We start from the raw sequence: 25,347 nt of genomic DNA on the forward strand, positions 1-25,347 counted from the left end.
CCCTGATTATGATCATTCATTTGCCTTGGGCTCGTCAATACTCATATTCTCATGTGCGCGCACACACACACAAGCCCGAGCATACATGCACATACAAAGCAGTCCGCACACTTTCTTTTAAAAAACTTCTGTGGATGCAACATTGGGTAGCTGCATCGGCCCTCGGATGTCCACGGGAGCCTCCTGCATTTCCGATCTGACAGACTTGTGCCTCTGTGTGCCCCTGTTGCCTGCTTGTGCCTCCGTGTGCCCCTGTTGCCTGCTTGTGCCTCCGTGTGCCCCTGTTGCCTGCTTGTGCCTCCGTTTTCGGGCCCCTGTTGGCTGCTTGTGCTTCCGTGTGCCCCTGTTGCCTGCTTGTGCGTCCGTGTGCCCCTGTTGCCTGATTGTGCTTCCGTGTGCCCCTGTTGCCTGCTTGTGCCTCCGTGTGCTGCTGTTGCCTGCTTGTGCCTCTGTGTGCCCCTGTTGCCTGCTTGTGCTGTGTGGGTGTCTGTGGAAGGCTCTGTGTGGGTGTGTGTGTGGAGAGCTTTGTGTGGCTGTGTGTGTGGGGGGCTTTGTGTGGCTGTGTGTGTGGGGGGCTCTGTGTGGCTGTGTGTGTGGGGGGCTGTGTGTGGGTGTGTGTGTGTGGGGGCTCTGTGTGTGTTTGTGTGTGTCATTTGCGAGAGATAAAGCTAGTGGCATTGTAAATGACAATGCCATTTATTTATGTTAAAAAACAAACATAAATGAAAATGTCAAGAGCAATGCCAATAGCTCTAACTTTAACAAAGGCAAAACCATTGCATTGTAAATGCTTGTTCTTCTGTACCCTTCGCTGCCCCCGTGATTCTGTGCCTTTTTTCTCCTTCTGTCCCCGTGATTCTGTGCCTTTTTTCTCCTTCTGTCCCCTTAGCTGCCCCGTGAGTCTGCCTTTTACTCCTTCTGTCCCCTTCGTTGCCCCCGGGATTCTGTGCCCTTGCTTCTGTCCCGCCGCCTCGGCCCCACACCGCCTGCTCCTCCCTCCCACCTACCCATATATGGTGGCTGCTGCGCGTCCGCGCCGCTGGCGCGCCTAAGGCAAGTCCATCCACGCCTGGACCGCGCCCAGAGCCAGAAGCCCTGGCTCACGCGCCCGCCACGACGACCGCTGCCGCTACGATGCCAGCACACTGCACGCCTTCAACCCCAGACGGACTCACACCTGCATCACAGCCTCACCGAAACGCACACATGGTCCCTTCACCTGCTGGAACTACAGCTACACAAGCCTTAGAGTCGCCAAACCGACCGCCAAGAAAAACCTCAACCACCGCTGATGCATCCTACTGAACACCCGCTCCGCACGCAAGCGCCCCATTGAGCTCTGGGACCTGCTCGACACATCATCCCCGGATGTTGCCTTCCGACAGAGACCTGGATGAACAACTACTCCGCAACCGACATCGCCATAGCCATCCCAGACGGCTACAAGATCACCAGCAGAGACCGCACCAACGGAGTCGGAGGAGGAATCGCCATCGTCCAAAAGAACAGCCTCAGGATCTCGACCAACGACACTCTCAGCACCACCAAACACATGCACTTCAAGATCCACACAGACCCCAACACCACCCTCAGAGGTACCCTCATCTACAGACTCCCAGACCCCGACCCCAATTCAACTACTCCATCGCCGACTTCATCAGCATGCATGCCCTGACCTCTACCGATTACATCCTCCTCGGAGACCTGAACTTTCACCTTGAGAACAACAACGACAGCAACTCCACACCCTGATCGACAACCTCGGACTGAGGCAGGTCGTCACAACACTTACCCATTCCGCCAGCCACACGCTCGACCCCGTCTTCTCCTTAAACTCCCACGTCTCCTTCAGCCACATGACCAAACTCCTCTGGACCGACCACCGCTGCATCCACTTCACCTTCCAGAAACCCACCACACACCACCGCACCCAACAGATCCCCCGCCACTGCTGGAGCAAAATCACAGAAGACCAACTACACGCGAACCTCGCTCTCAGCTAACCCACCGACACCTCCAACATCGGTGATGCCGCCTGCAACTTCAGAAGCTCGATCAACGACTGAGCCAATACCCTCGCCCCGCTGAAGAAACGCACCCACATAGACACCAGCAAGAGAGCTAGCTGGTTCACCCCAGAACACCTAGCCTCCAAGCGAACCTGCCGGAAACTAGAGAAGAAACAGCACAATGAAAAGACACCAGACAGCCTCGCAGCCCACAAAGACGCCATCCGCAAACACCACCCCCATATCAGGTCTGTCAAGAGGACCTCCTTCAAAGACCGCCTCGACAACAACGCACACAACAGCAAGGAGCTCTTTAACATTGTAAAGGAACTCTCCAACCCCAGCTCCAACACCAACGACATCCTACCGTCGCAAGCCCTGTGCGACTCCCTCACCACCTTCCTCCACTGCAAGATTGCTGACATCCACGACAGCTTCAATGCCCAGACAGCCCCAACAGACATCGACACTCCAGACAGCCCGCACACCATCGACCATGACCCCTGCCAGCCTGGGCCAACGTGAACATAGATGACACCATCAAGACAATGAGCAGACTCCACTCCGGCTCCCAGTCAGACCCACTACCGCACCACATCATCAACAAAGCCAGCAGCTCCATCGCACCCCACCTGCGCAATGTCATCAATCTCTTCTTCGAGACAGCGACCTTCCCAGAGAACTGAAAACACACAGAGATCAACGCCCTACCCAAGGCGGACCCGAGAGACCTCAAGAACTTCCGGCCCATCTCTCTGCTTCCGTTCCCAGCCAAGGTCATCGAGAAGATCGTCAACAGACAGCTAACCCAATACCTCACACAGCATCCTGGACCCATCCCAGTGAGGGTTCCACAGCAACCACAACACCGAGACTGCCCTCATCGTCGCTACAGACGATATCAGGACCCTGCTGGACAACATTGAGACTGCAGCCCTCATCCTCCTGGCCCTCTCCGCCGCCTTCGACGCGGTCTGCCTCCGCACACTATGCACAGGCCTCCACGACGCAGGGATCAGAGACAGGCCCTGGAATGGACCACCCCCTTCCTCTCCGGCAAAACCCAGAAAGTCCGCCCCCCCCATTCTGATCCGAAGCCTCCAAGATCATCTGCAGCGTACCCCAGGGATCATTTCTCAGCCCAACACTGTTCAATATCTACATAAACCCGCACGCACAAGTAGCTCGACAGCATGACCTGAACATAATCTCCAATGCCGACGACACTCAACTGATCCTCTCCCTCACTAAGGACCGCCTCACAGCCAAATCCAACCTCCACGAAGGAATGAAGGCCGTCGCCGACTGGATGAAGATCAGCTGACTGAAGCTGAACACGGACAAGACGGAGGTCCTCATCCTCGGCTCCAACCCTTCAGCCTGGGACGACTCCTGGTGGCCTACAGCACTGGGAGCAGCCCGACACCCACCGACCACGCATGCAACCTGGGAGTCGACTAGCAGACTCTACTATGGAAACACCCTCTACGCGGGAGCCCCGGCCAAGCTCATCAAACGACTGCAACGCATTCAAAACACCTCTGCACGCCTGATCCTCGACGTACCACGCCACAGCCACATCACCCCCCACCTGAGAAACCTGCACTGGCTCCCCGTCAACAAGAGGATTTCCTTCAAGCTCCTCATCCACGCACATAAGGCACTCCACAAAACCGGCCCAGCCTTCCTCAACAGAAGACTCGTCTTCTACATCCCCAACCGCCAGCTCCGTTCCACCGACCTCGCCACCGTCCCTCGCATCCGAAGAACAACCACCGGCGGCATATCCTTCTCCCACCTCGCCGTCAAGACCTGGAACACCCTCCCACTGAGCCTAAGACAGACCCAAGCCCTGCTGACCTTCAGGAGGCTACTCAAGACCTGGCTGTTCGACCAGTAGCCCCCCCCCCCTTTCCCCCAGCGCCTTCAGACCCTCACGGGTAAGTAGTGCACTCTAAAAATTCTTGCTTGAATGATTGATTGATGAGTATCTTGAAGGTGACTTGAAGGTGACATGTAATGGAATGCTGGTGGCATGGAGGAAGGGGTGGGAGTAGCCCCTTCGGACTATCTGCAACACCTACCTGTCCAACAGGATGTTTTCGCCAGTGGGGGAGGTGATAGCAAATCCTGCCACCCACTGGCCCCTGGTGACCCTGAAAAGTCGGACTAGGAAGGTTTGGAGGCTGGTGCAAGGGGGGTATGGGTGGACTGCCCGCCCACTGGCCCCCAGACCCATGCTGCTGGGTCCCACGTCCGTGACCAAGCATAGACCGGATAGCCTGCGTGGCACTGTGGCTTGATTGGGTGGAACATGGTGGGGGACCCCTTCCGTAGCCACAAAAGGGGTGAAAGGCAGACTGCGTGGGACAGAGAGGTTGCCGTGAGGCCCAAGGATCTGGCTGTAGCCCTAGTGTATTTGAAAAACTCGAGCGCTGAGTTTGCCTTGTCACCGAATAGGCCATCAAAGAGCATGATCAAAAGGGTGGATTGGACATCCCCTGAAAAACCAGACGTCCTCAACCAGGCATAGCGCCTCGAGGCTACTGACGTGGAAAACGTTCTGCCCAGAGAGTCGGCGGTATCCAGCCCACACCTGATGGTGAACCTCACTGCATCTCGACCCTCAGCAACTGCCTAGGTGAGAACGGCCCGGGCCTCCTCCGGGCACTGTTGGCAGCACATGCGCAACCGTATCCCACACCGTATGGGTATAACCGTCCAAGAGGCATGCGTTGTTCACTGACTGCAGCCCTCAAGGTGGGGGACAGTACGGAATGCACCTTTAGAGGACGAGACTTGGACAACCAAGCTCTCGGTGTTGGGAGAGGAAAAGAGGGTCACCTGGGGCAGGGCAGTGGTGTTGGGCAATTATCCTGTCCACAGGAGCCCCTGTGCTGGGCTTGGACCAAGTGCCCAGAAGGATTTTAGTGAAGGCTTCATTAAAAGTCAGCAAGGGTTCTGAAGAGGCCCCTGCCGGCTGAAGCACCTCTGTCAGGAGGTTAGTCCTGACTGCCACCGTAGGAAGCTCGAGGCCCAAGGCCTCGACCGCCCTACGCAACACCACTGCGTAAGAAGCGCCCTCCTTCGTAGCCACGGTAGGGGGTGAGAACATACCATGGTCTGGGGAGGTATCCAAACCACTGGCATCACCCAACTCCTCTTGCCAGTCCGGTTCTTCAAGCTGGTCAGCAAAGGGTCCACAGGCCCCTTCCAGTCCTCCTTACCCCCTCTGGCTGCCACTCAGGACGATAGGGAACACCAGGGATGAACAGCAGTAAAAAGTACACTACAGAGTCAGTACCGACATCAGGCGATGTTGGTCCGGCACCAGGCCCAAGTCGGGGGTGAGGCCAGGGTCGATGCCGGTTGGGGGCACAACCGGCATTGGGGGCGTAGTCACTGGAATCTGCGCCCAGGAAGGTACCGTGAGGTCAACCGGCTCCGATCCGGATCCAGGCCTGGATCCTCGTGGGCCCTCCGGCACCGGAGTCGCCGTCATCGAAGGCCCAGGGGCCCCAGCCGAGTCTGTGGGGCTCGAAGGCGCGCCTGAGGAGTCCGGCTGCCCAAAAATCCTGTGAAGCGCTTCGTAAAAAGCTTGAAGCTGGGCAGGGGATGCTCCGGGAAAGTGAAGGAAGCACTGAGCTATCCCAGGAGCAGGCTCCGAAGATGGAGTGGTTGAGCGACGCTGCTCTGGGTCCTGCGCCACGTCAGCCGACAGACAGGGAGAAGGCTAAGAGCGACGATGCTTCTTCACCTTCTTCTTACAGGATGAGTGTGAGGACTTTGAGGACGAGAAGTGGTTCTGGCACCGGTCCGAAGACCTTCCTCTTGACCGGTACCTCGAACGACGTGGAGGGGACTGCTGGGTTTCCAAGAGCTTTCAGGACCGCTCCTGCAAAGACTTCGGATTCATGGCCCGGTAGTCGGAGCACGACTTCGGGTCGTGGCTGCACTCCAGGCACCAGAGGTACACAAGGTGCGGATCAGTGACTAACATCAGCTTGTGACAGGAGTGGGCGGCATCTAAGTAGACACCGCAACGTCATCCCGGCAACCACGACGCCGGACGTGGGGTTGACCGACGCCACCTACAGACGCGCAGGGGTACAGCAACTGTGGTTCTGAAATTCTGGACCCTGCTGTAATATGGTACCGAGGCCCAACACTCGTGTCACAAAATATCATCGTACCATGACGAATTTGGTGTCTACAGACCGGTAATGATTAGGACATTATCCCTCTACATTTGCGTCGCGATTAAGTGATGCTATCACCCTTAAATCATGGTTTCTGTCCCGAACTCTCAGACTCCATTTTGAGAACGGCATCCATCTTGTGGCTTGCCCTCATATAGTCAATTGATTAAGGCCGAGTTTGATCTGAAAGGACACGTCCACCTTAGCTGACTTCCCCATGACCTGGCCGAGCTGACTCCACTGCCTCCAGCTGAACCTGTTCGGGCAGTCCCTCGCCCAGTGGCCGAGTAAGATAGCATCAAGGCGCGACATGCCATAAACCAATCACTACATACAAACCATGTTATCCACACACATACACCTGTCCATGTCCCTTGTTTATGGCCAGTTTTACGATGAGGAGGTGCCCGAGTTTATTGGGGTTTCATCGATATCTGATGGTAGTTCTGGGCCGAGCTGGGTAATCTATCACTAACTGTACACACAAAATTATAGGCTGGCCGTCATGACTGTGCTTTTCTTTTTGTTGAACAAATATATATATGGTTGCATCATAAAACAAAGAATTCTTGCCTGAAGTGTAATATTTTGTATAAAAGGAGAAGGCTGGTTCTGTAAAAACAAACAGTCTCCTGAGAACTTACATCCCGTGCTGTTGTACTTCTAGGACACTTGTTACTTGTTTGCAGCCAATAAAACTCGATCTCTGACTTCACCTAAAAGACTCTGTGTTTCTGTGGTCCGGAACAGGGATAACTTAGAGGTCTTCGGGTGTTATCCCCTGGCACCACCGGGTTCCTAAAAACCCGGCACCTTACTACGAAAACATTCTCAGGATCCAGTCTGACGCCTGGGGGTAATTCTAAAGGTAAGGAATCTATAACTACAGTCTCTTCCAGATACATGTTTATGCTGAAAAATAATGTTTCAATAATTATCTGTTCCAAAGTGAACAACTTAATGGGCAAGAACAATGACCAACTCAACTTTCCAGTGTACTGTAATGTAACATTAAATGCATGCTTCATGCGTTTCAGGATTGAAAAAATGATCTGATAATTGAGTTTCTAAAATTTAGATTTTGACAGAAGACACAAAGACGCTTATTTAAAATTGGCTGGACTTCACAGCAGAGACACTGGAGTCAGGGAATTAAATATACAAGCAGGTTGCTTTGGCCATTATGCATGTCTTCCCCAGATACGAGGAACAAGTGCTTGCACCCAGATTTTTGGGGTGTTTTAACATGATGTTTTTTACCATTCCAGTGAAAAAACAACATAGATTTTTGACCTGCTCTGAGCAAGCATATGCGGGACTGGTGGTGGTGGGAAGTACAGAGGGGTTAGCTGGCGCAGTGGTTCAAGGCACTCTTGCGCCTATCAGAGGCGATCTTTGTTTGCTTCCCACCAGACGGCTCTAGAGGGTGGGTGGGGGCCGGCAGTTCTGCTGCTATAATCACCTATACTACAGCAATTCTCCCAGACTGGTGTCTTTGGGCACAGAATTATCTGGTCCGGAGTTTACAAACCTGATTATTCTGGACCTTGACAAAAAATGTATTTCCATGATTATTTTAGTTATAATTGCGGGTAAAATAACATAACTCGTAATGAGGGTCAAAGTGTTCTTGATGTTTTTTCAATAACGGACACCACAAAATGCAACATAAACAAAAATGTACTCAAGAAATGTTTATTAAAAGATAAATTGATCAAATGGATTGGATACACAAGTTCAGTAGATACACATGTAGCACGGTTTGATTGTACGGCTCAAAGAAAACATACTATTTTGCCATTAACCATAGTTGGGAAGCCACAAACATCATAACCAAAATTCACTGTGTTTTGGCCTATAAAGAGCTTTGTTCTTTTAGGTGTGCTGATGTCTTAATAGGACATCATCTCCTGGGGCCTTTTACAAGTCCCATTCTTACTAATGAATGTGTGTTGGCACCCAGACGGACAGGCACTGTGCTGCAGTAACGCCAAGAACGTTGTTTTCAATCCTTTTACCTCCTTCTGGGTGCTATCTCTGTGGCTGGAGTAACAATGGGCCACAATTTAAGGATTGCGGCAACTGGTGCATGATTAACAGGGAGTAAGCCGTATGCAAACTGACTTGTTAAGGTCTGGGCATTAGCAAATTCAGTCTGTTGACAATCTGAACATTCCTGCAATGTGCTATTGCAGTGTCCTCGCTTTAAATCATTGGAGGGTGTGGCAACTACGTGTTTGCCACTAAAGTCTTTTTTTGGTAGATATATCAGTCAAGTGGCTGGGCGAAATAGGGATCCTCAGGTATGGCTCCCCTATTGGCACGGTGTCAACCACAGGTTAGTGCTTAAACTTTAATCTTTGTTTATTCCAAAAGTGCCTTTAACCAAAAATATCTACCAGTATATTTCCCTTCAGACTTTCTTTCCAAATCCAAGCTCCGAGGAGCAAGCACTGCTGTGCTCTTGGGTGTCCTTTGTGAAGCAGGCATCTTTTTGACAAGATCCGCAAAGATCGGGCGGTCTCATCCACTGCCACCTTTGGGGACTGTTAGGTAGAGTTTGACTTTTTTACTTTCTTCATTCAGTTAATTGGTGAACATGTTAGTTGCTGTGGCTCATACTTCACTTGGTAGTAAGCCTGTACCTTGATTCAGGGATGGTAGACATGAGGTATATCCAGGTCCTCAGAGGAAGTAGAGGAGTCTTCACTATGACCTTCTTCATGTACTGTTTCTTTGGCAGTTCAGACCCCATGATAAAGTACAGACTTCAAATGGGGATGATTAAGAACTAGATACCAGCGCCAATATATCATCTTTGGTACAAAAGGATTAAACTGGTGGGGAGGACCACTAAATATGTTTGACGTGATTTTTCACCTTCGATTATTATTAGAAGTAAGTGTAACCTGTCGAGTACCAACGGCTTAGATGTGGTCTCAATCAGAAAGGAGTGGGACTAGGAAGTGGTCCACTGAGGTATAGCTTTGCTTACTTATCAACTGTCTCCATTACCATCCAGTCTGTTATCCTCGTCTCACCACCAACCACAGTGCAGTGGTGATCACAGTTGGTTAATACACGTGGATACTGGTAGCAGGCACTGTTGGAGTGGAGATCAGCTATGGCTCCATAAAGGCGAAGGAGGCACCAGAAGGAGGCGACAGAATAGAATGATGCTGGAGATACAAAAGGAGAGAGCCTGCACCTCCCATCGCTCACACGCCTCAATTACTAAGTTATGTCTGAAGGAAGAATGACTAACGCGTAATTCCCAGTATACAATCAAAGCATGCCCATTGGAAATTGACATATGAAATGACCCTACGGTTTAATGTTAACGGTTGTCACTTCTTTCTTTGCATCTTAAAAAATAGACTCTGAGGAAGTGATACTTTTTATAAAAATAAACAATTCCATTGGATTACGTTGTCGTTTCACTGAGCAGCGGTATCAATTCCAGCATTTGACAATACTTCAGTTCAATTACAAGTGATAATCTGATGTCACATGAATTTATTACCAACAGTGGTCAATTCGGAAATTGTGGTGGAAATAGCGGTCCAGTGTAAAACTAAACGTATTTTAATTAGAACGTTGTAAGAAACAGGAAACACTAAAAGTGAAAAGAAGCCATCCCACCACCGCAAACTGCATGCCAAATTCCTAGCTTTACCATATATAGCTCGACCTGAAAAAAAATCATGAAAACAATTAGCTATGTTTTCAGGTATCCAAATACGTGTCTTCTTCACCTGGAATTATTGAACAAACTCCATGGCATCTTCCTGTATTTGAATCTGCCACTATTCGTCCACATGTGACTACCACTGACACATCTCAGATACTTGTAGCAGCTCTAATAATGCACATCAAATGCTGGCCTGATTGTCAGGAGAGGGCTAAAGCAGCACCGCTTATAAAAACATATCTGAAGTGCAAAAGAACTAAACGAAACAACACAGTGCATGGACAAGGAGCGGCACTGTAACAAAGTAAGACACTCGGTATAAATGCATTGGTCCAAAGGCCACTATCAGAATTGTCAAAGGGAGCGGAAGCCGTGCGGCCATCTTCAACAGTTTACTGTGAAAAGAAAAAAAATACGTAATTGTCAGATATGCAAGATATAAAACAAGGTATATTCACTGCTACAAAACGCTAATGCCTGCACTTAAACACTTGATGTCTCATTCATTCTCGCTTCAAGCACTGCAGCTCTTAATGGACAGTTGGACACTGAAACAATGTGAAGAACAGTGACAGCTCTGGTTGTGCAGCGGTGTATGGACAGTGGCCACATTTTGCAATGCAATAAGCAGTACATACAAAGTCTAGGAGAGCCACAAATAACAGATCACCCATCTCAAAAATGAGATGATCCCTGTTTGTGCACTGAGCGGTGTACTGTGTTCACGCAGCATAAGTGAACTAGGCATGGACAGGCCTCACAATGAAATCGTGTTTTGTGCTTTTTTTGTGCGCATGTTGTTTGATGTGTGCAAAACTTTCACACAGCCTCTGTTCCAGGTTGCTTCAGATAAACAACCTAGAACCTTTTTTGCTGGATGCTAGCAGTATCTGCAGCTACAGACGAACTCTGTAGATGTGGGAAATACCTGTCAGTTTGCCTTTTATCCTTTTCTGCCTGTTTAGTACCAAATGTTCTAGGAAATATTTTGTGCCACAGAAGGCTCTACCTAGAGCATGACACATCTCACTGAAGTTAAAATAGGGAGGGAGTAGGTGAATTTAACAGGGACTTGTTGTACAGTGACCACAACCATTTATGAACTTGTATAACGATCACCGCCACAAACAAACCCAAGTTTGAGTCACTAGAATGAGAGAACCAAATTGTAGCCTAACAAGGAGTATTTCCATGATTGTCTTCAAGAATGTTCCTTGTCTACAGTTTGCTGCTAGGTACACAGTCTCACTTGGACCAGTCTCCTCGAAAGAACCTGCCTGTCCAAGGAACGCGCAAGGAGAAGCATGAGTGACGAGGAGCTGCAAAGAGCCTGCATGCTAGAAAAAGATTGCCTGGTCGTGGAACTGTCATGTGAAGCCTGAGTGCTGTGGGGCTATGAACAGCCCGAGACCAAAGGGAGTAACTGTCTGTGAAGCCTAGTAAGGATGGAAGAAAAGGCTGGGTTCATAGAAAGCAGTCTTAAGAACATCCAAATGAACCTGAAATACTGAAATCGCCTAAGGCAGGCCTGCCTGCACCCGCCCGTGACCCGACCGCGACCAGCACCAGGAAACCTGGTCCTCCTAGACCCCACCGATACGACTCAACCACCCTCCACTCACTCAACCCCGAAAGACACGCCGACTGCGCAAGTTCCTTGCCAAACACCACCCACGGGCAGTTCTCATGCAGATCCTGCCGCAGATCCTTTACCCTTGCGGGTGAGCAGTGCGCTATACAAGTATCAATTTATTTTACCATCGACAAAGCTCCCACGACCGCCGAAGGCACGCACCACCAAAACCCTGACTTGTATCCTTCTCAACGTGTGCTCCCTGCACCGACACAACGTAGAGATCTGGGAACGGATCCACATCCTCTCGCCCGACGTCGCCACTGAGCCCCAACGGTTACAAGATCCAGAGAAAGGACCGTCTGCAACGACCAGGAGGAGGACTCACCATAGCACACAAGACCCCCCTCCGTCTCTCCACATCCAGCACGAGTGACTCCTAATCCGACACAGAACACCTCCACTTCCAGATTCAGAGAAGCCCCAGGACCACACTACGAGGCACCCTCATCTACAGACCGCCAGAACCTCGCACTCACCATCACCAAGCTTGCCTCAACCCACGCCATCACCTCCACGATCTACATTCTACTCAGGGACCTGAAATTCCACCTCGACAACGGCAACGACCCTGACTCCACCACTCTCCTCACCAACCTAGCACTGAAGCAGCTCGTCAACACGCCTACCCACACTGCGTCCACTTCACCTTCAACACCACCACCGCACCCAAACCTTCCCCGCGCCCGTCACAACGGAAGTGGAGCAAGGTCAAAGAGGAGCACCTCAACACCACCCTCCATCAAAACACCCCCATTGCTACGAACAACACCAACTCCGCAGCCATCACTACTGGGTCAACTGCTGCACCGACAAGCTCGCGCCCCACCAAACAACGCACTCTAAAAGCTGCCTGATTCACCACAGAACTTCAAGAAGCCAGGCGCTCCTGCAGAAGGCTAGAGAAAACCTGGTGAAACCTCAAAACCACGGCTTCTGCCCAGATGACTGGAAACGGGCAGAGGTAAAACCCCTCCTCAAGAAACCAACTGCCGACCCAAGGAACCTGAAAAACTACCGGCCCATCTCTCTCCTCCCCTTCGCTTCCAAAGTCACTGAGAGACTCATAAATGCCCAGCTGACTGCCTTCATTGAAGACAACTCCATCCTGGATGCCTCCCAGTCTGGATTCCACAGCAACCACAGCACCGAGACCACCCTCCTCACCTCCACCGACGACATCTGCATGCTACTGAATCAGGGACACACCGCGGCCCTCATCCTTCTAGAACTCTCCGCAGCTTTCAACACTGTCTCACATCGCACGCTCGCAGCCAGACTTCACGGCGTGGGAATACAAGGATCCGCCCTCGACTGTATCCAATCCTTCCTCTCCGGCAGAACCCAGAGGATCCAACTACCTCCCTTTCTCTCCAAACCCATGGAAATCAGCTGCAGAGTACCCCAGGGATCACCACTCAGCCCCACACTCTTCAACATCGACATGGCCTCCCTCGCCGCCATCGTCAGACAGCATGGGCTCAGTATCGTATCCCATGCCAACGACACCCAGCTCATCCTCTCGCTCACGAAGAATCCCAAAGACACCAGACTATGCTTCCAGGAAGGAACGAAGACCGTGGCAGCCTGGATGAAGGACAGCTGCCTGTAGCTAAAATTAGAGAAAACAGAGATCATCATCCTCGGACCCTGCACCTCCACCTGGTGGCCCTCCAACTCCGGGAGCCCACCCACCCCTACAGACCACGCTCGGAACCTCAGCATTATCCTTGACTCCTTCCTCTCCATGAACTGCCAGAACAATGCTGTCGCCTCCAATAGTTTTAAATGCCTTCGCATCCTCCGTAACACCTTCAAATGGATCCCCCAGACTGCAGAAGGATCGTCACCCACGCACTCATAACTAGCAGACTTGACTACAGCAACACCCTCTACGCCGGAATCAACAAAACCCTTCTACACAAACTTCCAACCATCCAGAACACCACAGCCAGACACGTCCTCAGGACACAGCGCCACGAGCAAATGACCCAACACCTACGAGGCCTCCACTGGCTCCCCATCGAGAAGAGGGTCACCTTGGACCTCCTCACCCATGCCTACAAATCCCTCAACAAGCTTCAAGGTATCCAAAAGGAACCTCCACTCCGCCGACCTCACCCAGGCAGAGGTCCCCCGCATCCGAAGAAACTGAACCAGTGGGAGAGCTTTCTCCTACATCGCAGCCAAAACCTGGAACAAGCTCCAGTGAACATCAGATGCTCCCCGACCCTGCACAAGTTCAGGAAGGACCTGGCTTTTCGACTGATCCGGAGCCGCTGCCCCCCCTCACTCCCCCCAGCGCCTTGAGACCCTCACTGGTGAGTTGCGAGCTTTAAAAAAACCCTGATTGATTGATTGAGTGACTCTCTGTCTTGAGCCTGAAGACCTTTCCAATCAAGACTAGTAGGTTGAGTCTGCATTAAGCCACAACCATAGCAGCCTTCTGGCTGGAAACTCCCGTACAGCATATGCTTGGTCCCTGAGGCTTTGAATTGCCCACACAAAGGTTCAATCTCACCTTGACCATTAGCACTCTGTGGGTTGAAATGCTGTTTGACACTTTTACTGGATAGTCAATGCCATTGGACCAAAAATGACTGGGGAATACCAGTGAGAAATTCATGGATATTTAACCAGGTTTTCATACTAGACCACCTGGCTCATGGAAACAAAGATTAAGGGATTTATGAAATCTATAAAGATTATCTGCTCTATAATTCTTCAAAGTCTACTCTCGTTTGCTCAGTTCCATCAGACTTTTTGATGATCTGATCAAATATATGGAGAACCTACCTGAATGACTTGTTGATTTGCTTTAAGAACATTTGAGGAATCAATTCTAAAACAAATCTTATTGGTCTCTGCCGCTAAACATAAGCTACAACACAAGTGGACAATATTCATTTTTTTTACTGTACTCTTCTACAGATGGAAGACATGTCTTAAACCAACAGCAGTGGATTGTCCTGGGTGTCGTTTTCCTGATGCTGATATATTGTTATTTTCTTGCTGATTACTTGGAACATACTAGAATTGTAGCCTAGTAACTCAAATCTAGGGTCAACCCAGTAGAAGAAAAAGCTACTTACCTTCGGAAATTATCTTTCTAGTGGATAATCTATCTACCTGCAGTTTCTTCACTTGTTGAATAATCTCCAGCATGACATTGGATCTAGAAACGCCAAAGCTCTCGAAGCTGGAAGGGGGCATTAGGTCCGCATTGGCACTAAACTGATGTCCGCCAACATCAGAGTCCATATAACCCTCACCCAAGCCTATTAATGTCAGTTTCCATTGTTTTTTTTATGTTGACCAGGCGAGCAACATCAATTGGATACAGTGTAGAACAACCACTTACTAAGACCTTATTAACTTTACCTAGGTAACCATTCCTGAACGGGGAGGCAGGCGGGATTGAATCTGCAGGTAGATGAAGTCTGAATTAAAATATGGGGAAAGGTGATTGACCCTGAGGGGCAATGCAATTGGAGAACACAGGGAAAGGGGAGGACTGTGCACCACACTCTTCTCCACCAATCTGGCACTACGAGAATGACGTAGGCCCATTCTTGGTGAGTCTTCCTCTGAACCCAAAAAAACACGGCATGAGGAGATGCGTAGTGAAGCAGAACGCTCCACCTCAACTCAAATGCATGTCCTAAGGCTCCCCTCAATGGACACTGGAGGGTGAAGATCTGCTAACAGTATGCCTTTTCTGAGGATGCAATCAAATTCACCTGAGGTGTGGCCAACAGGGTAAAGATATCCAGGACTACTTTTGGTTGAAGACACCACTCGTGACAGGTAAGATAAAGCCAGCTCAGGGTGTTGTTTCTGACATTCAGATACCCCCCTCCAGGTGACTAGCTGTCAACCAGATCTCTTGATGGTGTGCCCAAGACCAGAGTCTTAACGCTTTGTGGCAAAGGAGTTGACACCCCACTCTCCATTAGTGGTTTAAATACCATATGGTGGTCATTAAGTCCTTCAAGATCTGGACAGACTTACCGCAAAAGAAGGAGAAAGCATTCAGAGCCAGTTGAATTGCCAGCATCCCAAGCAGGTTGATACGAAGCATGTGCTCTTCTGGAGACCAGACAGCCCTAATTGCCAGATCCACCATTTTGGACTCCGAACCCTAGAGTGAAGGCATAATTCACTACTGTGGCCATGGCTGAAGTGGGTGGGGGGGCCAGAAGAATATCCTTCAGAAATCTGCTAAATCCCCCACCACACCACATCTACCGCAGTTTACAGGGAGACGACTGTGGTGTCATACAGGTCTCCTCCATGCTGGAACCAATGCTTCACGAGGCACCACAGCAAAGTCCTCATGTGCCAATCCATGTTTGTGACCAGGAGAATACATGTGTCTTCTGCTAGGATGGAAAAATTGCCTGGATGTCTCAGATCCTCCTCAAAGAGGAAAGGCATGGAAAAGGATAGTATCCATAACTGCTCCTATAAAATAAAGTGCTGGTAGGGCTGAAGGTGAGAATAAGACTTGCTGATCGAAAAGCCCTGGTCAAATAGTAGAGCTGTTGTCAACTTCACATGGCACATCACGTCCTTTGAGGATTCTGCTTTGCTCAGTCAGTCATCCTGGTAGGAGAAAACTGGGATCCACGACCGTCTGAGGTGTGCCACAACCACCACCACCACCACTACCACCTTGGTGAAAGCCCTAGGTGGCGATGTCAAGACGAGCAGCAAAATGACAAATTGGAAACGATTCGAGCCGACGACAAAGTGCAAGCACCTTGAACCAGATCACAGGTTCAGAACATGAAAGTACATGTCCTCGGCAAAAGTTACCCCGCAAACAGCAGACAGCATAATATGACCATCACCAGGGGAGCGACCGGGCAGTGTGATGGTGGCAGTACTACCTGCCTCGATCCTGTACTGACCTGTAATGCAGTATAAACTGCTCCGACTGGTGCTGAGCTGTAATGTAGGCAAACCTCATTATTAATTTGAGATCTCCTAGCTCAGCAATTGTAAGCCTGTGGTTGAGAACATATATATGCCACACAGATTGGGCCCCGCACAGCTGACCCTCGCCACCCACTGCTCCCTTAATCCAGCTTGCAAAGCTGGCAGTTGCCATATGATGTTTGGCCGGATACCCGTTTTGCATCTGCTCGAGAAACGTTTTACATTTTTGTGCTCTATTTTTCTTTTGCAAGGTTTTATTTACTGTCCCGTTGTGCCTTGCCCCGGTCCACACCCACTGACCACCGCCAATGCCCACAGCCGACAGCCCCTGTTCACAGGGCGCTTGCACATGTGAGACACTGTCATGTATCACTCATGATGCACACTAACATCACTACATGCAATGTGAGGGGCATGCATATGCCCTCACACCTCTCTGCGGAGTATTCTTACCTGAAGCGAAGAAACACCCATATAGCTTTGATGCGAAAGATGCATCTCACGCTAACTGAAGCTAATTGGCTTAGACACCACTGGCGGGGGACAGGTGTTTGCCACAACTTATTCTTCATATGCATAAGGTATTTATGATATGGGTGAGATCAGGTACCCTCTTCGTGGTAGACAAAGCGGTTATAGACATGGAGGTACGATATGTCTTGATTCACGGTCATCTTAATGGTGGCCAGATACTGCTAGAGGTGATCTACAATCCCAACACAGACCCGCAACTATATCTCCACAGACTATCTAATGCTCTGGCTGGATGGTGTAACATGCCGCAGCTACTGGGAGGTGACTATAATTCTGTCTTACACACAACACTCAACCGCTCATTTCCTCCACTTACCCGTACATCAGCCACTGCAAAAGCGCAAGTACTGAACAACTGGCTACGACATTGGGACTTAGTCGACATATGGCATGCTCTCAATCCCAAAACGCGTGTCTACTCATTCTACTCCTCAGTTTATGTGCCTCACGGAGAGCCAGATGTACCGGCCACGCCCACATGGCTTCTGCAGCCAGTAGCGTTGGAGGAACCGGTGTTCAGGGATAGGTTGATTAAGTGGGATGCCTTCAAATTAACCATAAGGAGGCATAATTTGTGAACCACATGGAATATTTGCAAACAGCTGGAGGGCAGTATCACCCGCATTGAAGACTCGCTCATGATGGTCGAGACACAATCATTGACACACTTGGAACGTGCTTGGCGTCTGCCTGTGGCTCATTCTGGACACGCTTCACTGCTGTAGTGCCTTAATTACACTGCACACTCGGCCCACACTTGTACCACTTCAGATTGAGCAGGATGGTTACTGGCGTGGCTGCTAAGCCAGGAGCAGTCCCAGAGTCCTATTCTCTCACTGTGCTCTCACCCTGATCAGCTTCACCACACTCAGCATGAAATTCATGCGTGGCTTATGCAACATTAGACCTCCCTATCAGTGGCGGCTGGTGACATTTGAAAGTGGTGAGGTGTATAATTATTGTCATATTGCACCATAGCGAGCTAGCCTGATCAAACTAAGGAAATTCGGGGGGTTCTCCCCCTAGAAATTTTTGAAAAAAAGAGTGGACAAATGGTGCATTTTGAAGCAAATTTGAGAAAGCAGGAAGGTTAATAAAGCAATTGTGAAAGTGCAGTTAATAGATTAATAAAGAGATGTCATATAACATAGGTAACTGTGTGTCATGGCCATTTGAGGGATAGAGACTACAATTGCAAATGTGGTGTTAGGATTACTCTATTGCTGTGTCATGCTCAATTTATTGAACTATAATAACTTCATGAACCACACTATAATAGCTTCATGGACCATACAGTCATTTTATTAAAAATTCCAGTTCTGATTTCGGTTTTGCTGTTTAAGGCTCCTTATTAAAATTCCTTTATTTTTTTTAATCCCCATGCATGTCCCAATAGAAAGACAGACCGTAACTTACCGGCCTGCACTGTAACCCCCGATCGTTGCCTAGTCCATTCCAGAATCCAGATGTAACCCAGTAACAACCCATGTCACCCCTACACCTCAAGAAATACCATCCATTCCCCTTGCCAGCCTTGATCAAAACCCCAAACAAATATGTATGTATCGTTGTGTAATGACCAGTCTGGTGTGGTGTTCATGTACAGCCCTCCAATACGTTCCGGTTTAGTTTGCGCTATATAAAAACCCTTAGGCTTCGCTTAGGCCCAAATGCATTTAGACATACCCTCAATGCGGGCGGGTGCCTGGTGAGTGTCAACATGAAATAGAGCTTCCTGCATGCTCAGCTAGACCTGACCTGTACAATAATAATAATGACAGCAAGCGTCACAGCCCAGGGGATTGATTCGATGGTGAGAAACAATACATGGGGACATGTGTACCGACACCTAAGTGTTATAAAATGTACTCCCAACCCGTATGTATCGTTGTTTAATCATAATGACTGGTGTTCATCTACAGCACACCAATACGTTCTGGTTTAGTTCGCGCTATATACAAACCCTTTGGCTTTGCTTAGGCCCAAATGCATTTATAGATACAAAGTGGTCCCAGATACTAGAACGAATGAACCGTAACTGGACAGCTTAAATGAATTCAAAGAAATTATAACAACATTGCTTTTACTCACAATGTGTAACATAAAAAATTATTAATAAAATACATCCATAGCTGATCACATTTAATGCCCCTAAAGAAATGGACAGGATAGGAATCCTGTGTATTCTACTGCCTTATTTACATTCTTAGGACTTTGATCCACGTGACGTATACCCTCCTCCATCTTTGATTACGCCATTTCAGACCAGATTCACTGCCCCCCTCGTTGCCCTTGTCCTGATGAAGACCCTCTAGCAAGGTTTCACTCCATGCCTGCATCAGTTTGGATCGAAACGTCAACACTCTTTCCCAGTTCCACCCTCTTTCCCAACTTATCATCTGTGATTGTGTTTCTTTGAGGCATGAGTGTTTCAATTAACTAATGAATTGTATATTTTTTCAGTGTGTTAATTAATTATTACTCTTTGGTTTACTGAGGTCACAGGGACCACTGTTCTATCACCCATTCAGTACCTTCACTATCCCAACACTACCCTTCCCTGTCCATTTCTTTAGGGGCATTAAATGTGATCAACTATGGATGTATTATATTAATATATTTTATGGTACAAGTTGTGAATAAAAGCAATGTTTTTATAATTTCTTTGAATTCATTTAAGCTGTCCAGTTATGGTTCATTCGTTCTAGTAACTGGGACCACTTTGTTTGTATCAATTCTTCACCCAGGTCCCAGCGACTCATTGGGTTAACCCTTGTCTTTACAGCAAATGCATTTATAGACATACCCTCTGTATGATAATAATTACAGCAAGCGTCACAGGATTGATTCAATGGTAAGAGACAACATATGGGGACATGTGTACTGACACTGAAGTGTTATTTAATGTACTCCCTGGGAGAGGGCTGACATGGCTTAAGCAAAGTTTGCACTACAACAGACTGACTGACTTGTCTAGTCTAGCTGATCTTCAGTTTGCGTTCGTTTTGGTGAAATCATCAATTATATCAACCAAGCAGTAGGTGACCCAAGTAGGAGCAGCCACTGAACACGAGGTGTGTGTGGTGCGGTCTACTGTACTGCGACAACGTCACGGTCATCATCATTACGTACAAATGGCCAATCACTGTCTGCATAGCTTCACATAAGCCACAGTGACTGGTCATAGTTTCCATAGTGCCACCCATGCGCGGCACCCAATGCCTCTCAGGACTGACTAAGTAGTGAACGGTGCATGACTCTAATACAGCCAATCCAGATGCTGCTCCTGCAGCGCCAGGATTGGCTTGAGCACGGATATTTCCCACCGATTAGGAGACTGGGGGCTGCGGCATGAAGCAACCCTCACTCTCAAAGATGCAGGCTAGAGAGGGTATGTTCGGGCTGGTCAGAAAAATGACCAGTCCAAAACCGAACATGCACACTAATACTATTGCTGCTGCGCTACTAGACCACCGTTGTCAGTCAATGAAACTCTGCAGTGCTGCCCCACCCACTTCAGCGTCCCGACTGCCTCGGTGTGGCCCGACGAGCGTCCAGCCCGAATTTGAGTCAGCATTAAGAACGTAAGAAGTAGAACAAAGTGTAATAACGAGGAAGAAATAATGTGGCCATGTGGCATTAGTGGGGCAACAGCCCAGCGCCCCAATGGACACACCGCCACTGCTCCCTATATCAATTAACCCTGGAGGTGGGAGACAACCGTCTGGATGCTTTCTTTGATGCAGTCAGACTCCCTGTCCTCATCCCGGAGCGGCGGGGAGAGCTCGAAGAACCAATAACACAATTAGAGGTATGGGAGGCCATTGGAGCTCTAGCAACGGGTAAGGCCACGGTGCCAGATTACCTCCAAGCCGAATTCTATAAAGCATATACTTCGACACTGACCCCCCCCCCCCCCCAACTACACACCCTGTACAATGTGGCATACACTGTGACCAGCCTCCCCTCATCATTAACTGAAGCCCTGCTCATCTCCCTGCCAAAGCCAGATAGGGACCCTATCGCCCTGGTCTCCTAACGTCCCTTAGCGCAGCTAAACACAGATTACAAAATACTGGCTAAGGTATTGGCCGACCGGTTGCCCCACCTATTCCTATCCCTGGTACACCGAGATCAGAACAGGTTTGTCCCGGCACGCAAAACGTCATTAAATATGCAATGTTTTTTCCGTGTTTCCCGATACTCGAATGTTAGGTGACCGCACTCCGGGCGCCTGATCCTTGAGTTGGAAAAGGTTTTTGATTCTCTGGAGTGGGAAATCCTTTTCATGGTGTTACCCCGCTATAGCATTGGGGATCGCTTCCCGGGCATGGTTAGGCATACCTCTCGGACCCCACTGCCATATGTAGAGGCACACGGCAAGAATGCCCGCTCTCCCCGCTGCTCTTTTCTCTGGCGGTGGAGCCGCTGGCTGCCGCGATCTGAGCGCATGGCCAGGAATAGGGCATTCCTCTAGGAGGCGGGGTATATACAATATAATTATGGGGGTCATTATGATTGCGGATTTTCCGCATCCTCGGGGCCGGCGGAAGCCACCGCCGGCCCCGAGGATGCGGAAAATCCGCAGCGGACTGACTAAAGACCCACCGCCAGATTAGGATGGCTGGTGGGTCCTGGTTTCCGTCCGCAGCTTTTCCGCCGCGGTTGGATTACAACCGCGGCGGAAAAGCTCTAATATGGTGACGGTGTCTTCCAGACACCGTCCACCATATTAGGATGGCCAGTAAAGTATGCTTTTCCGCGGCGGAAAAGCATACGGAACTTCACTGCGGGGGCCCGTTGCGGGCCCCCTAGGTGAAGGGGGGGTGGGGGGTGCACATGGGGGGTACCTATGGTACCCCCCTGCATTTGCATGCAGAAAGCGGCAGGCACCGCGCGGTGCCTGCCTCTTTCTGCATGCAAATGCAATGCGTGCATTTTTAAAATTGCCGCGGGTGCAGCTTGAAGCTGCACCCGCGGCAATGTTAAAAATAGAGGATGTGACCGCCAGGGTGGCGGTCACATCCTAATTGCACAGGAGGGAACTCCGCATGCCATGCGGAGGTTCCCTCCTGCTCTGGGGTCGCGGACGGACGCAAGTCCGTCCGCGATCCTAATCGACCCCTATATGCAGATTATCTCCTTCTATACCTCTGAGATGTTCAGATATACTCTGCTGTACTCACTCAGACGCTCAGTAACTTTGCTAACCTATCTGCCTTGAGGGTCAAGTGGGCGAAGTCATGACCATTTTCTTTCAATGCAGACTGCCCTGACTCTACCTACATGCTTAACGACACACCTGTCATCTGGCAGCCCACCGTGTTTAGGTACCTGGAATTTAGGATTTATCATCAACCAGCAGACCTGCTAGAGGGCAACCTCGGAACATCAATCTGGTCCCAGATGGTATTCTGGCGCTTGCTTCCGTTATCAGTCATGGGACGAATTGCGCTTCTAAAAATTGTGGTTTGGCCCATTCAATTGTACTACTTTGCCAACTTTATTATTATTATTATGTTTGAGCTTGTAAAGCGCACTGTTACCCGGAGGTTTCCTGGCGCTGTGTAACGCTGGGGAACCCGTCCTGGCTTTCCCTGTGGGATGGTCCCTGCTGGGAGTCCCCAAGGTGGAGCCAAGCATCCCCGGCGTTGGAGGGGCCGTTGTGGAGATTAGGCAAGCTAATGCCCAGAGTTGCCGAGTGGAACCCCTGATAAGAGTAGGCACCGAAGCGAGAATTATCGAGTCCGCTGACCGAAGTTCACGACCCTGCCGCGTTGGGAATTGAACCCTGGTCCCGGCCGACTTCTGCTCCCGGGTCTGCCGCCTCTGACCAGTGAGCCACACCACTCCACACAACTTGCCCATCTACATTGCACCCCACTTTTTTCGTACATTTGAAAGTGCCAGGGGGGAAGTCATATGGAACAAGAACTATTGCCTTGTAGCTCTCACTAAATTATATCTATATGTAGGCAGGGCAGACTGGCAGTCCCCAACATGGAGTAGTATTATCTTGCTTCACAAATACAGTGGGTGGCAAGATGGATATCTAGCTGACACTGACTCTCACTTGCCAAACCGGGGTGCTTTAAGTGATGCTCCGGCTGTTCCACACATTGCTCATTGCTGCTGGAGGATGCATATCGCTGCTATTGGCGTGGCCCCATATGCGCCAGCACAGCCACTGTTGGGCACACCGAGAGGCCACGTAACCACTGCTTCTGAAGAACTTGCCGCCTGACAGACAGCAGGGATAGAGACCTTGGGCGATCTCTACTGGTATGGCACTCTATTAGAGAACAAGGTGATGACGGCTGAGGGGGGTCTGCCACCGGGTCAATTTTTTCTTTACGCCTCCCTGATTAAGGCGCTAGGTGACAAATGGGGAGAAATGTCAGAAGTGCACCAAGCACATATGACAGTCCAATATCTGCATGTTATGGAGTCCTGAAGACACCTCACAAAATGGTTTGCAGCCTCCCTCTGCTTCCACACAGCGGTGACGCTCCTACCATTGAGGCAGCGTTGGGACATGGAAAAGGCCCGCCCATGCACAGGGAATGGGCTGCAATCCTGGAGTGCCCCATCAAAGTCCCCCAAAATGCTTGCGTCCTCCTGTTCCAATATCACATCACGCAAAGGGCATACCTCAGCCCGGCCAAAATAAATACTTCCACAGTGAAGATGCAGCCTGCCCCAGATGCCACTCACTAAACGCTGTTCTTCTGCACAAGTTGTGTGGGATTGATGTGAGCACAGGATCTACATAAGGGGCATTGAGTAATGGCTCAGAGGAGGGAGGTAAGGGCTGTAGGGCCCCTGTTAGAACATTAGTTTTTGCCTAAAAAAAAGGTAAAGAGTGCTCCAGCGCCTGCGCAGCTTTCCTTATCACTGAGTGAAAAGATGCAACAACCAGTATTCGGTCCTGAAGGAAAACCCAGTTCTAATTTGGAAGAGGTATCCAAACCGCTGGCTAAAGTAAGGCCAGCAAATTCCATCGCCAGGTCAGTGGAACTCTGGTCTCAACCGGTCTGATATATCCTAACTGGATCAATGTCTGCTTTAATTCGCTCCATAACACAGATCCACTTCCTGGCAGGATCCTTCTTCTTCCAGTAATCTGAGACTCCCTTATGGACTGACCATCATATGTCAGGTGCACTGGCTCGGAGTCCAGTGGAATCAGAGGCACTGGCAATGCCAGTCTCAGTGCTGGTCGGGGCAGGGGAAGTGGTGTCAGCAGCCATGGTGGTGGAACTATTAGTGGAGCAGCATAACATTGAACTGGAGAGAAGGGATGAGGTGTAGCCGTGCTGGAGGAGATCTGGTGAGAGTCGGATGACACCTAAGTTACTTAACTCTCCAAGAGTGTTTATTGTGCTTTTTGTGTTTCTTCTAACTGCTCAAGACGTGAGAGGTCATCAAACCTGAGCAGGCATGGGATCTACGCTGGCCCCGTTTGTCAACCTTGGCCCACACCATGAAACGTTGGGATTCTATCTCATTAATTGCCACAGGGTGTGAACAACTGCAGGAGTCACATGACTTGTAGTGGTGATCTGACCCCAGGCACCACAGACAGATAAGAGTCCGTGATGGACATCTGTCCCTTGCAGTCCACACAAGGCTTAAAGCCCAAACACTTGAGGTGACACATTTGCCTTGCACTGCACAAAAGAAAACAATCCCCAATGGATCCATGCACCCCGGAACACTTCATCTCAATATGTTTGTGCGCTTGCCCTTATTTATATATGATGAGCAGAACCCTTCAAAAGCCTATCAAATGCAAGCTATTTTATAACTGAAGACTGCCAGGCTCAAGAAAAGATTATTTCAAGACTGCATTGCAGCATCTGAGGTGAAACATACTGAAAATATGTGTACCATTGAGTGAAAAGTGCAACTTGATAGGCTTACATTGAACACTGTGAAAAAAGACTCCTGTCCCTCTAAGGCTCCAGTAGCTTCCACAACCAATGATCATTCTAATGTCAGTTGCCTCTCTAAGTCAGTTTAATTGCAGTGATAGAAATAGAGAGAGAAATAAATAAATAAAACTATTTCCATATCGAATGCCCAAAATTAGTATAGTCGGGAAGGCGAGTAAGTTGTTTATGATTTCAATGAAGATTCCTGTGATACAGAACCAGAACAACAAGTAAGAAACCATTTCTTCTGCATCATGGGATTTGTATTGATAGTCTTAAATATTACAATAAAATAACACGCTATAAGCTCTCCGCTGCCCTTTGGGGTCAGAAGCATGGCAATGTCGACATATGCAGCCAGAGGAGCTTGCTTAAACCACATCCACAATCTTAGATGCACAGGGCA

At 49.5% G+C, this 25,347-nt stretch overlaps 1 protein-coding gene across 1 annotated transcript in view; it reads right to left on the reverse strand.

The window, feature by feature from the left end:
- Positions 1–7,889: 7,889 nt before the first annotated feature.
- Positions 7,890–25,347, reverse strand: part of PGAP1 (post-GPI attachment to proteins inositol deacylase 1) — an 868,977-nt gene continuing 851,519 nt past the window's right edge. Inside the window, exon 27 of the mRNA XM_086955415.1 lies at positions 7,890–10,294. Within this exon, the coding sequence (XP_086811541.1) occupies positions 10,156–10,294 (139 nt within the window). The 3' untranslated portion in view covers positions 7,890–10,155. The remainder of the gene's footprint in view (positions 10,295–25,347) is intronic.

Source organism: Lissotriton vulgaris, chromosome 2_1 (assembly GCF_964263255.1).
Source record: "Lissotriton vulgaris chromosome 2_1, aLisVul1.2, whole genome shotgun sequence".
In the NCBI taxonomy this organism is placed as follows: Eukaryota; Metazoa; Chordata; class Amphibia; order Caudata; family Salamandridae; genus Lissotriton; species Lissotriton vulgaris.